The sequence below is a fragment of the Xiphias gladius genome, chromosome 2 (genome assembly GCF_016859285.1).
Source record: "Xiphias gladius isolate SHS-SW01 ecotype Sanya breed wild chromosome 2, ASM1685928v1, whole genome shotgun sequence".
Classification (NCBI taxonomy): domain Eukaryota; kingdom Metazoa; phylum Chordata; class Actinopteri; order Istiophoriformes; family Xiphiidae; genus Xiphias; species Xiphias gladius.
In genome coordinates, this window is record NC_053401.1 from 17995206 (window position 1) to 18009833 (window position 14628).

A 14628-nucleotide genomic window follows, 5' to 3' on the forward strand; every position below is an offset into this window, starting at 1 on the left:
AAAGAAAGAAGTTGATTCCGGATGTCCAAGGTCCTCACACTGTTCCTAAAGGCCAGTCGGGACATCCTATGAAACCCTCAGAGAATCGCCACCTTGTGGCGGAGGGATTTGTGTGTTCCTATAACCCTGGTTGCTGTGTTGTCAGAGGAAATAGCTTTCGATAGGATCCCCCAAGGCAAAGTCATCTCTGGTGAGAGGCCAGAACAAGAACAATTCAAGAAAACTTAGTCAGTATGCTTCAAATGAAAGGCTTCTTGAATTGTCAAACAGCACTTGAAACCGTCTCACCCAACACATTACTGATATTTTGTAACTTCATTCCCATTTCATGGACTGATTGGTAGGTGTATGCAAATGAGAAACTAGGCAGGATATGAGTGTCTCTAAAGCTCTCTTTTTTCATTCTTCACACAACTGCCCCTGTCACATTTCATTTGTACAAATGAGTGAAACACCATGAACACCTTAGAGGAGAGGCTTTCCAAAAGTGTGAGCTGTTATCTCCATTTGAACAATTATCGCATCTCAACCCGATGACAACAGAGTTTTTTGAATGTGGCAATTAAGAACATAGTATATACAACAATTCCTACTAAGTGGTTCATTTCTAGCATACCGTAAAAGACAGAGCAACTTCACCCAGAAGAAAAAAAGGCCTTAATATAAATAAACTGAATGGCTGAACTGGCTGTTTTTCTCCGGTCCAGCCACATTAACATGTGATTTTCAGTGTATTCGAGACACACATATCTGCATGTAGCTTGAATCGCTGTTTTGAACGTGGCCAAATAATAGGATTTTGAATATAAATGGTGACCAATACTTCAGCTCAAAGGTATTGGTATCAGCCTTCAAAAACCTCTATCAGTCGAACCCAGGTCAGTATATATATATATACACACACACACACACACACACACACACACACACACACACACACACACACACACACACACACACACACACACACACACATACAGTACACAGCTTTGGGAACATACTGTGGAGGTAGGGGTGAGGGAGGTTTGGTTTAACCATTGATAGAGAACTTTCAATGAACTAATAATTCTGGATTCATTTCGGTGAGCCCACAAGGCTGTGATTTTTGATGACTCCTTGAGACAGATTGCATTCTGAGAGAAGTCTTGTAGTGTTATCCCAAACTTCAGGCAAATTGATTGAATGGAGATGTGGTACCATGGGTTTTGGCAGGAGGTGTGCACCCGTCAACAGTACTGAAGTAGGTCAGTGGGAGGAGGGAGGTGGAATGGGGGAGGGCAGGTTAAAGCGCTCTTCACAGGCAGAAGTCAAAGATCAGGTCAGACTTGCCCATCTTCTGTCTGTACACTGCGTCAAACTTTTCGTTCATAGACACTGTGAAGATGTCCTTCCATAGACCCACACGACCTGCAGGGAGGATGCACAGGGAGAAGGGGGATAGTTATAATTTTAAATATCTAACAAAAAAACCAAACAAAAAAAGTCACCTTTTGATACAACCTGGATGTCTGAGTATCAACTTTTTCAGGACAGCTGAAAGCGAAAGCATCCTAATTCATCAACAGCCTGACAGAGTGTAATTTACAAAGCCCACCTAGGGTCAGTTGAGTAAAAAAGCCATGAGTAAATCTGTACATTCAAACCGAGTATACAGATTTACTCCCCCACGCATGGATTTGCAATCTGTGTCCACGGTTTTGATGCAAATATGTGGGCATGGATTGCAAAACTGAGGCCTAGGCCAGCCAGGTGGTCACCTAGGGTGTCACAAGGTGGAGCTAAAGAAAATTTTTTAAAAATTTATTTCAAACACCCCATCTACTCAAACAATGTGGTCACACTCATGTCAACGCAAATTGCATCGTTAAATAAAACAAATGGTTGCAGTATATTAGATATTATTTTGAGAGGGGTGTGTAGACGGACTCTATACACCATTCAGCCACTACATTAAAACTGGTAACTGGTTTTGATGTTGCGGCTTATCGGTGCATAAGGACACTCTACTTGGGGCTAATACTCACATTTTGTAATTAAATAAAACAGCTGGCTGTTGCTTATTTTGAGATCTAAGCACTTTATTTACTCATACTTCTGCATAGATATCAGAGTGGATAGTGGATAACAAGATTAAGACTCATTAGTGGGATACTGTGCCATTATGTACAAAGGTGGACCCTAAACGAGTTATGTAATGGATCTTCAGTTAAACAAATGATATAATGAAAAAATTGTAATGATCATCATCAGCACCACAAAATTATTGTGAAAGTAAGATTGTATCCTATGCTTATGTACACTGCTACAGGCCTGAGATTGGTGCCAATCCAGGCATTTTTGATTTATATAACTCAGGTATTGGCTTTAAAGCCAAATGTTTTCTCCCAAAACAGTTGTCAGAATAGGCCCTTCATATCTATATATGGAATGGGTCCTCTTCCACAGAGCCAACCATATTGCACTGCCATGTTTCTACAGTAGCCCAGAACAGACAAACCAAACACTGGCTCTAGAGAGGACCTTTCGCATTTTTACATTACCTAAAGGTCATCATAGGTTGTCCTACATGCTTGGAAAGGGAGGTGTGAGGGGAGGGGTATTCAGTTGGTTGCAATCTGCAACCTCACCGCCAGATGCCAATAAATCCTACACACTGGTCCTTTAATGCTGAGCTATTCAGCTGTCAAACATATCTTAGTTGCTTTATGAATTTTAATGCAGATCTATCATTGGCTAAATGTGCACTGTAAGCCGTGTATTTTAAATAGAATTCAAATAAATAATTTCAAATAATTTCGAATAAATAATTTTTAATAATCGCCGATACCCATACTACCTCTTTACAGACATTTTTTGAGGAATAAAAAACTGTTCTTCACAGATGATCAGTAACATGGATAAAGAATATGAATACAAGTTTCTTATGGTCCATATCATATCCCCAATATAATTATAACAGAATTCCTCTTTTATGACAGGAATACTAGTTAGTAAACATACTCATCGACAGACTAGGCTATGTGTTGTTTATGACAGCACACAGACCAGAGATTGAGTGAAGCTGAATTAAACTAAAATACCACTACATTTGGCAATGAAAAGATCAATGCACCTGGGGGGCACCTGTGAATGTATGGCCTTGGCCACCAAAATGTCCAGAAACACCCCTGTACAACAGCTCACTGTGACTGCCTCTTCAGTTAGCATTCATTCCAGTAATATCATTTTTAATGCAGAAAAGCACTGCTAACAAAGTTCTGCTGTGGACAGCCTCTTACGTGAAGCAGTTGCAAGAAATGTTCAGTTTGCTCCAGCACTAACTTGACACAGCTATGATACTACATTGAGAGAATCAACAAAGGGTAAAATAAGGTGGACATCTGAAAGTACAAGCAGGAACATAAAGTGCAAACCACAGGAAACTAAAGTGCAAACCACAGATAATATTACAATCTTACGGTGAAGTTTTAATTCTTAGATTTATCTACATGTATTCATCATGGTTGTTATGAATCTCCACACATTTTTCATAACATGTATTTTAATTCACTGTTGCTGACCACTAAGGTACTATTCATACTGATGCTAAAGATCGAACCATCAAATAAAACCAAACAAATTACTGTTCTAAAATTTTGAATCACTCTCTTCATTGAAATACTTGGACTTATTACCCTGCTCAGGAGTTATGATGGTGAGGCAGTGACTCACCTGCTGTGGCGCGTGACACATATCAGACTGACTGCCAGCTGTGTGCTAAGCCTACAGCACACAAGACACCAGACTTCCATGCACTAAAAGAAAAAAAAAATCAGATGGGAAAATAAAAAAAAAAAAAAACCCGAAAACAGATGACAGAAACCATAAGTAAAATCAAAATCAAAACAGGAATGACAACATAAATCAAACTGAAAAAATAGAACAAATTAGGGAATGAATGTAAAAGTAGGTGTCTTAATGAAACTCAAAGAGGATTAAAGCAAAACAGATCGGACCTGCAGGTTGAAATGCAATCTGTGGTGTACATGCAACATGTCGCCACATGATGCTGCTATAATAATCTTAAAATGTATGTGAAAAAACACTCATATCCATGTACAGATGTTAAAGATCCCATGACTACTGTAAATTATTATGGAAACCTTAAGTGTAAATACATGTTAAAAAGACATTATGAAATAAATAATAATATGAATAAGTTTTGTTAAATATAAAAATGAACCAACAATTTGCGACATCTTTGAAGAACCCTCAAACCACCTCAAGTCATTATTATGAATTGTTATTTCATCATTTTTATTTTCATAACTGAATTTGACTGGATATCATCTTTATTTCATTATATACATTTTTATTTCAAAATGCCCTCTTTTTATTTCTTAATGTCACTTTTTATGACCACTCCCTCCCATTTCAAGCTGCCAAGACTTTTCTCTCTGTCCCTGTCTGTCTAACGCTGATCTAGTTATAATCTCATTATAGTATGAATTATGACGGAGCAGGTGAGGCATGAATGTATTTTTAAATATATCAGATAACCAGGTCTGCTGTGCATTATTAGGTATGTATTAGGTAGAGTTTCCATACAGTTTCCATACAGTGTCCTGTTAAGTAGAGTCCTACTTAAAGCCCACACTCATACTGTTCACTACATGTCAGTAACCTAAGACAACTCCACACAGAAACTCATTGTTCCGTAAAGCCTTTTAGCAGAAAAAGAACCATGTACAACAAAGTATAGTAACTTTGCAGTAATGTTTTAATTTATTGGTTCATTATTTAATATTTGTTTTTTCAGATTCCTAGAAAGAACTGTCTAATATGGTAGAAAAGATCATACTAAAGTGTATGTTGATTTCCAGAGAAAGGTCCTTGAATATTTAGTCATGCATCATTCTTCATACATGTTGAATTGTTTGTTTGTCTGTATGTTTTGTCAGCATGTTTATGCATGTTCAGCTGACAAAAAACAGGCTAACTTAGGCTGGCTTGGTAATTATTCACTAATTGGAGCTGTACTTGAATACTGTCCCAGTTTTGCATGTACATTGTCCTTTCAAACTTCCTAGGAATCTAGGAATTTAAGACCTGTAAAATAAACTGTTACTTGGATTTGTAAGGGGGTTAGGATTAAACCTTCTTGATATTTGTTGGGGCTGTAGGGTTGATAAAGGGTTTTTCAACCAAGTTACAACATTTTTTAAAATATATATTTATTTATTTTAGATTTTTTTAGATATCTGTCTCTGAGTTTTTTCCCTCCACATAAATACAGTTTTGTTTGTTGTGCTCGCAGCATTGAAAAATGACATATAATTCAAATTCAATAGCAAGTTCTCTCTGATACTCTGGATAGTGCATGGACCTTTCTGTGAAGAAGCAGCTGCACAGCATGTGGCTTTTCAGACATATTGCTGTATGACACTTAAAATTCACGAGGAGCATAAATGCAAGTCATATATAATGTCATAAATAATAATAATAAAATAATGAAATACAGTAAATTTTCCTCACAGCTAGAACTAGTTATTTTTTATTCAAGTTGTTCAGTGTACACAAATATAATGTATAGTAGGCTTCAATAAAACCAGTTGAAAATATGTTATTATTGGCAATAAAAGTAATTGCAATGATAAAGAAGACCACTAAAGACAATGCGCTATCAGCACATATAGTCTGCTGATTTTGACTTTGATTCCGCCTTCAGTTTTATTTGAAGTGTTCTTACTGAGTGTAAGGGGTGGATGGACTACTGATTAGGCTATAGCTCTCAAGTAATGTTAGGTCATAATCAAATGTCTTAAATTCAAATTGTTGAGACAAAATAGCCCAAAGACATTTTGCAAGCATTTGATTCATGCATCTCCAGAAATAAAGTTACAATGTTGACACAGGTCTTTTTCATTACATCCCTTCCTTCCTAGGACCAAGTGAATCTAAAATGGCCAAAAAGATGTACTCATATTACAGCCTTGTAGCTGCCGAGTTTTTTTTAGCCAAGATGAATGTTACATGTATGAAATTCACATAATTGATAATGCACCCGCTCTTGTATGTCACTACAGACTACAGATTATAAAGCATATGGTGTTATCCTCTTTTAGCTTACCAATGTGAATGTAACATTCATCTTAGCTAAAAAAAAAAAGAGCTAATAATGCACCCTCACAGGAATAAATAATTTATCTCAAAATATTAAAAAACAGGCCTTTTTTTCCCTCTCTGTTTTCTGCTGATTTTATGTTTTATTATATGAGAAAAGGAAAATGATCATCAGGAACATAGGAATGAAACTAAACTGCAAACCAAAGATAATAATACAATCTACAGACTCTTTATTTATGCTTGACGCATCCGCGGGGGTCGCGAGGGTCTGCGCGGGCACAAGGAGGTCCCACCAACAGACACCCCCCCTTCACGAGAGTCATTTTCTAACTACACAGACCTGGTTGTGCGGGGAAAAGTGGAGAACATTGAGAGCTGCTTCTGGCAGACGTTAGAAAAATCAGACATCTGCAAGACTCCTCACTGAGAGATCATCCTGACAGCCATATACAGCTTGCAGCTTGATGATGTGTTCCAAACTCCTTCGTCCAGTGCATCACAGCTCAGAGCTATTTGCACCTCTACCCTTGCCAAACGCCTTCACCTTTTCAGCTCCTGTGGAACACACTTTGCTGGAATATTTCACTTCTACCCCCTCACCTCCGTCCAGTGGTGGTAAGTACAGTTTTCCATTAATTTTTTGTTTAATTAGGTGTCCTTCCACCATAGTTAACATGTTGGTTTTAATTGTTCATGATTTGCACAGACTTTTAAATAAGTTTTACAATTAACTTACTTGAAAAGTAAGGTTTAAGTTAAAGCACTTTAGTAAATACAAGAAACAGCTTTTAAACAGCTTTTAGTTTATTTTTCCATGTTTTTTTACAGAAATACAATAAGAAAAGAAAATACTTGCACAATATGTTGCACATTACTACAGTTTAAAACACAAATTCTAAGAATAAAATTACATCATTCAGTTCCATATGCAGGAGTATTTACCATTTCTAATTTTTTTCTTTGTATCATTATGATACATTAATTTATGTATCATTACCATTGGTGGAAGAAGTACTAAAGTAAAAGTACTGGTCATTTGAGTATTTATTGAGATTAAACCAAAAATCTTCATCTTAAAAGTAACTATTAAAAATGTGTTGTATTTTAAAAGCTTGTTATATTATCCAATGTATAAAATATTCATCTTAAAAGTTACTAGTAACTAAAGCTGTCCAATAAATGTAATGGAATAGAAAGTACAGGAGCGGAAGTATAAAGTAGCATAAAACAGAAATACTAAAGTAAAGTAAAAGTTTCTCAAAATTGTACTTAAGTAAGTTACTTTCAAGTACTGATCATTACTGAAGACCTGTAGTATTTGTCTTTCACCCTTCAATTCAGCATGCCTCTGCTAACTACTCTATCTCTGCCAAGGCACAAGACCCTATTGTTACAGGAAGAAGTCATTTCGTGTTGCGATGGCAGCCCAAGATGCCCGAACCCTGTTGAGGGGTCCAACAAGTTGCTGTCACCTCTGACATTCTCCAGTCACAACATCACCTGTTGTTGGAAATTTGCTGGGCTATAGCATGTGGCATGGGTGTTGTTAGCATCTGTGTGGGTTAGTTAGGCAACATGATTCTGGGATGCCACCTTCAAACACCATGTTGGTTTTGCTTGAATTTAATAGTCTGCTAGAGATAGATATTAACCCTCATTATGACCAATAGCCAAGAACATTCAAAATGTTACCTTTAGCAGGTTTATTTTTATCTCCTTACAAATAATCAAATCATTTATAAAATCATTTTGCCTTGAATTGATAGTTATTTACACAATATTTAGTAGCATGTTTTAGATTTACTAATTAATCAGAGACATAAGTTATATGCATTTCTTAATACAAAATATAAAAAAATACCCCGAATCCAACAATAGAATACCATTCACATACATATATATATATATATATATATATATCATACTTGGGTATGGGGATGTACCATCGCCGAAAAAGGCATGTGGAACAGTAGTTATAGTACCAGGGAGTGTGGCAGGGGGCGGCAAGTCCAGCGTCCAACGTAGTGGGTGCTCACCAGACACACTGCCATTACTTTACTTTCCTTAAGTGCCAATGTCCACCATGGTGAACCAATAGTTTGTGTCACAGACTTCCATCAGGACAAGGGAGTTTGTTCCTTTTTGAAGCAGTCACTCCCTGCCCGTGGTGGTGTTTTGATGATCACCTTTCCCATCAATACAGCCCGAACAATTTGGGAAATTCCGCAAATGCCAGAACTCCCGGGAGATTTCTGGTCACTTAGCACAACTGGGTAACGCAATGAATTAATTGCACAAAGCGTTCCATAGTGCCTTGCAGACGTCCATAACAATGACTGTTTCCTGAGGCAAGAATGCAAAGAGTGACAGCAAGTCTCTCTGACAATTTGACAGGGTACGTGTGACTAGCTGAGTGAAGGAAAGGTTAAATGTGATGCAACATGTAATCACATCGGTAATAGACATCCGAAAGTATTTAAAGTGTATTTCTTCACTTATGTCACGCATATGTCTCTGCCACGTCACTAATACAATAAGCTAGGCTACTGTAGTTTATTAGATGGTGATGATGAGGTGAAGAGGATGAAGGAGACTCCTCTGACACCGTCTTGATTGCATATACAGGTTTATTACAAAGAAGTACAGCGTCAAATCAAGCATCTGCAGATCTGCTCATGAGAGGGTGTGAAGCCAATGAACCACTCTGAAAATCAGCCTTGACTACCGACTTTTAAATAAGGCAGCTGTTTTCCTAAAAACTGTCACTAATATATGGTTTCAGTCACAAAACATTAACTTCCTTTTCCAAACTGTGAGGCACCCCCTGAGGACCTTTGACCTAGGGCTTCTATGTAAACACAGCTCTACATATGTAAATATACACCTCACTACGTCATGGGTTTCCCCACAACAGTAATTAACAGGTCTTTCAACTTTGCTCCAATGTGTGTGTGTGTGTTTTTTTTTTTTTCAAGTAGTAGGCTAATCAATTCATATCTCTTTACAAGTAGAAGTCCATATCTTACCTCAAACACACAGCTAGTCATTGTTCTGGGATTGGTTCCCTGATATTGCTCCTCAGCCTCTTCAAGTGTAGGGCTAACATCTCCAACAACTCCTCAAATTGACCCACAGACATCCTGAATTAGGTCCGAAAGCGGTCCGTGGTAGAGTTTCAACTTAAATGTTGAAGTATAAGCACCAGCTCATCATTACTTGTTGACTCCATCGGCGATAATTTTAGCAGAATGTTTGCATAATCTTGTCAAGTTTAATGTGAATATTAATGTTGCGTTAAATTTCTCAATAACTTTTTTTGCAATTTAGCAATGTTTATTCACATCACCCTGTACATGCTAAGACCTTAAAGCCGTAACTGAATATGCTAAAGCCATACTAAAGGCATTTATAACTCTTAAACTAAAACAACAAAACATTAATTATGACTACTAACAGCTTGCCAATTCATTACTACCACAACTTCTCAAGTTTTAAGATGTTTACACTTTTTTAACTCTTTAGTCTTTGTTGTTTTCAGGACATTGGAATGTTTTAAACATTGCACTGTTATGTCTAGAAATAGAATATATAGAATGTATAGAGAATGTGCTTCTATGTATTTCACTGATGAAACTCCTTCTATATACTCTAGATCAAATGGGTAAAAAGCAAAACGTTTCTATCCTGAACATCACTCAGGATAAATTAGCTTTAAACAATCAAACTGCTTACGTAATCAAACCAAATATTATTCATTTAGATTAAATTCTAGATAATTAATGTAATTAAAGAACATTGGCATGGGTTCATATTCTGACTTTGTAAGGTATAGCCGGGTCATTGTATAACTGACCTATTAAGTTCGTATTGCTTCTTGTCTTTTCTCTTTGTCTGTTCGATTCTCAGACATGCAGTCCTTACTTACAGGTTGTGGGACCAGGCCAGAGTGGACTAAGCATGCAGCTTCTACCTCAGCCTGTTCATCCAGGAAGTGTTGGCCGAGCACAGGCACAGGAGATGCAGCCCTACTTCCAGACAACATCAACAAAAGTGTGATTCCATTAATGAATATTAATTCCATTATTGAATGATACCTTTTAGGCCACTCAAGACTACAGAGCTTTAAAAAAGTTTCAGGGCATCAAAAAGAACACCCTAATAGCAGGCAGATTTTTTAGGCAAAATTTCTAAATATACCATGAAGCCAAAGAATGGCAGATGCCATACCTTGGTGTATGGTGTATGACGAAAACAAAATATTTCATGTCCTTCACACCTTTGACGTCAGTTTTAGTACTTAACCATTAAAAAAATTACATTAAAAGAGAAGTGCGTTTTTAAGTGGATTTGGGTCCTGATAATGGCAACCTTTCCCACTGTTGTTTCTTCTCCTCTATCCATGTCTTCATAAAATCAATAGAAAACACTATATGGAGGATGAGAACATTTAAAAATACAGAGAGGGGACAAACCTTATGGATTTAACATTTAAAGGGCACCATTTTTATTTCAGAAGAGTCAATTTAATTTCCAATGGTCCAGGTAAAAATTCATCCAATCGCACGCTTGTTTGCCATTAAAGTCTCTAGAGGTGACGTGGTTAGAGCAAAGCTGATGAAAGATGGAGATGGAGAGAAGAACTGTGCTCTGGTGAGATTTCTATTAATTAATTACATACTTATGAGTTAATGTTATAAAGACAAAATATGGGACGTTAACACTAGACATGCACAGCTCAGTTGTTGAGGCCTAGCCTCAGCTATTTGTTAAATGTCTTAACAATGTCCTTCAATTATCATAACATTACACATTACTGTTGAATAAATAATACATAATTTACCCAATATTTTACCCGATTATTAAAAGACAAGGTGATGACAGACAGGACATTATCTGTATTGATGAGTAATGTTAACTTTAACTATGTTCCTTTGTTGCATTAATGTGAATGTCCTAATCATCCACACATTAAATAACGTGTTCAACATGAGGTCCAGATACAGTCAGTGAAAGAGACTGTAAAGGGAGGAGAAAAGTTATGCCACTGTGCAGCCATCTTTGCTATTATGAGCGTTCCATTGATTTTGAACATGAGGGAGATTAATGTTATGCATTTCACAAAGACTGGATAACAATAGGGTTTGACATTAATAACCATTGTACAAAAATACTGTTAAGTATTGAGTTTTCTTTGTATTGGCATCTTGTTATTTGAGTGTAGATAGTTGTATTTGAGAGGAACTATGCTAAATAGTTTATCAGACTATCCTTTCACGTTGGGGTCAGCAGGTAGACCACCTCAGTGGCAATCATCTTCATATACAGCCCTATTCATTGAAAATGCAAGTGGAGTCGTAGGGCCTATGTAACAGTGGTATTTCCTGGCACTAAATTCACAATTATTGCACCTACAGCTTAGGTCACCTTCTTTTGTCCTGCTTAAATTTGCTTTTATTTTGCTGATTTTCTTGATTCTGGACTCTAAATCATTTCTGAATAATTAAAAAACTTCAAAATGTTGTCATTCTTGTATTTTCAGCTCAATCCACCATCCATTTATCTTGTGGATGAAGATGGAGCCATCCTGTTGCGCGACTGCAGGGGCTAAATAGATGTCAGGAACCCCTCCACGGCCATGGAACACCCACTCCCACTCCCCAGTATCATTTTCAAGACTGACATCAGCCGCAACTGCCTTACCAACACCCCCACCTCCAACAAAATGCTTTTCCAAGTAAGAAACCAAAGAAGGTTGGAAAAACCAAGCCAAAAAAAAGCTTTATTAGAAGTGAACATTCCACATACAAGGTTTGCTGCAGTTTGCCACCAGTAAGATTGTTGTTTAAGCTTTGTTACCCTGCCTCACAGTACATGACATACATTATTAAAAGGTAGTAAAATTATTTACAACATCTTCTGGGATTTTTCTGAATAGAAAATATTGAATACAGAGAACAGAATACAATTCTATTGTCTGAATTGCATTAAACTACATAAATGTCCATGTGCGTAGTCATAAAATGATTAAACACTCGTAAATTAATTTTAATTAATCTAATCTAATCTAATTCATTGTTTTAGATTTCTTTTAGAATTGAGGGTTCGTCTTATTAACTCTTCACTGCCGGCAATTTTAAAAAGTTTCCAGCCATAATATTATATATTATGGTAAATATTTTTCCGTAATATTTACTGTATATACAATATTTACTGTATCTTATACTATAAATATTTTTTGTTTAATATATTTAATAATAATATAAAACTTAAATAATATTTAAATAATATTTAAATAACATTTAACTTTTTAATAGCCCCAGAATATTCAATTGTGTATATATATATATATAAACAAGGAATATACCAAAAGAATGAACAGAGCTTATAGTTTCAGATAAATAAAGTTTTCCTTACAGACACTTGAAGGTTGGTCACTTCCATTAAAAAAAAGCTATTTGGACAGAAACCTAAGAAAAATTGATGTTTTTTTAAAGACAATCCTTTTCAAACAGAATATTTACATCGCATTTACAATATGAACTATAGATGTGAAATGTTACAACTTTGAGTAAGATTTATGTACCATTGTTTCCTTGCAACTCATTCAGAAGATGAATGTGTGAATGTTTGCAAATGTTTTGCAAATGATTGGACTTCAACAGCTACAGTAGCTTACATAACAGACCATAAACCACAATCTGGCATGGGAGATGGCAGCAGCCCTTAAGAACTGCACAGGAAATTTACAACAGAAGAATGAATCCAGTAATGTGACATGCAAGGCAACAGGATTCTAGAGGGGACTGGGATAACATGTATGTTATTTGTTATTATTTACAGTGAATTCAAAAACTATTTGGTTAATTACTGTACTGAATGCTCTGTAGTCACGAAGTTTGTTTCTTTCTCACAATTAGTTAAAAGGTAGTTTATTATTTAACATTAATGTTCGGCAACATTTTTGCTGTACCTTGTGCTGGCCTAGAACCATTAAGAATAGAACACCTGCTTCATGATCCATAAACATGTATATATCATCTCTCTAGAGCTTGGATTGTGGTGACAGAATGCAAGAAAAGTCATTGCCCTGTATGAAGGCATGCATGATTTACGAAGACGGAAGAGGAGAAGTAACAGGTAATAAGCATTGCATTTTCCCAAAAAAAGATATCTAACTTAAAACATGTTCATCGAGATAACTTTTGTTTTGTGCGCGTGTGCTGATGATGCACGCAGCCAGTTTGCCATTTGTTTTCTTATTTTTCCAACTTTTTTAGCTATCATCTTTAGTCATACTTGTTTAAATTTTTACTAGTAACTTATTTAAACTGGGTCCTCTCTAAACATACAAGTAGAGAGAGAGAGATTTCTGGTCTTTTTTTTTTCATCGTGGAATCACTTCTTGCATACAGCCATGCTACTGTCACACAGCAACCCCAGGGTCAGGACAGGAATAAATCTAAGAGCGGAAAGAAAAGAGGCCGCGGGCTTGCCGGTTTTATTAAGAACAGATGGTGCCACCCTGGTCACATTACCTGAAAGGAATTTTTCTGCAGCGCCGACACTGAACTGTTATTGTAGGGCTTCATCCATAGTACAAAGCCAGGGAGCTCTCACACGCCATCTTTGGTTGTTGTTTATAACCCCCCCTACCAGGCAGCTGCGTGTGATGTCATCCACTCTGTTACAGCAAGACTCCAGACTGCAACCCAGTAAAGCTCAACCATATCTCAAATGTTGAGAGAGCTGGCTGAATAACACCAAGGCCAGCAAAGTATCCACTGTGGCCTTTACCACAGCCCAAGCCATTTCTGTCCAGGACACATTTAAGTGCATTATATGCAGAGGTCTCTGAGCTAGTTGTCAAATCTCTATTGCAAATACAGTTTAGTCATTTTTTTCTCATAACAATATTCAGGTTGGTAACAGACTTTGACCAAGACATAATCCTTATGCTCCACATTCATTTAAAAGTATCTTTTATCCAGTCACAGAACAATAAAAAGTCAACCTTATACATTTGGGGTAATTTTTTTTACATTTTTTAACTCTATTCAAAAGTTTTGATTTTGAGTCAAATAATAAATACGAGGTTAAAGTACCAGTTGGTAACAAATGCTTTTTTAAAAGAAAAATACCAAAATACCAAGGAGTAGTACACCCTGAGTTTAATAATACCACAATTATTATAAGAATTTAAAATGTAACAACCTTTAACTTTACAACGTTTAACTTTATGTTAACTTTACAAACAGAAAAAACACTGAGAAAAAAAAAGAAAAAATTAGGGGTCAAAATTGTTGTCTATAGTGGCATATATTGCCATTTTCATTGCACTGGATTATGGATACTACAATGGGAAAGACTGGAGCTATCAACACAATTTCAACCCTAATCAATTGACAAAACCAACTGGTAAATCATGTCATCATCATCATTTAGGTAATCATTTACTTTTCTTAAAAAATAAAAGATTATAACTTTAAAGTAAAAGTTCAGCAGCCCACCTAACTTCCCCAACTA

The 14628-nt window shown here is 36.3% G+C and overlaps 1 protein-coding gene across 1 annotated transcript in view; it reads right to left on the minus strand.

Annotated features, from left to right (window-relative positions):
• Positions 1-1294: 1294 nt before the first annotated feature.
• sult4a1 (sulfotransferase family 4A, member 1) overlaps positions 1295-14628 on the minus strand; it is a 50710-nt gene continuing 37376 nt past the window's right edge. Inside the window, exon 7 of the mRNA XM_040150455.1 lies at positions 1295-1407. Within this exon, the coding sequence (XP_040006389.1) occupies positions 1295-1407 (113 nt within the window). The remainder of the gene's footprint in view (positions 1408-14628) is intronic.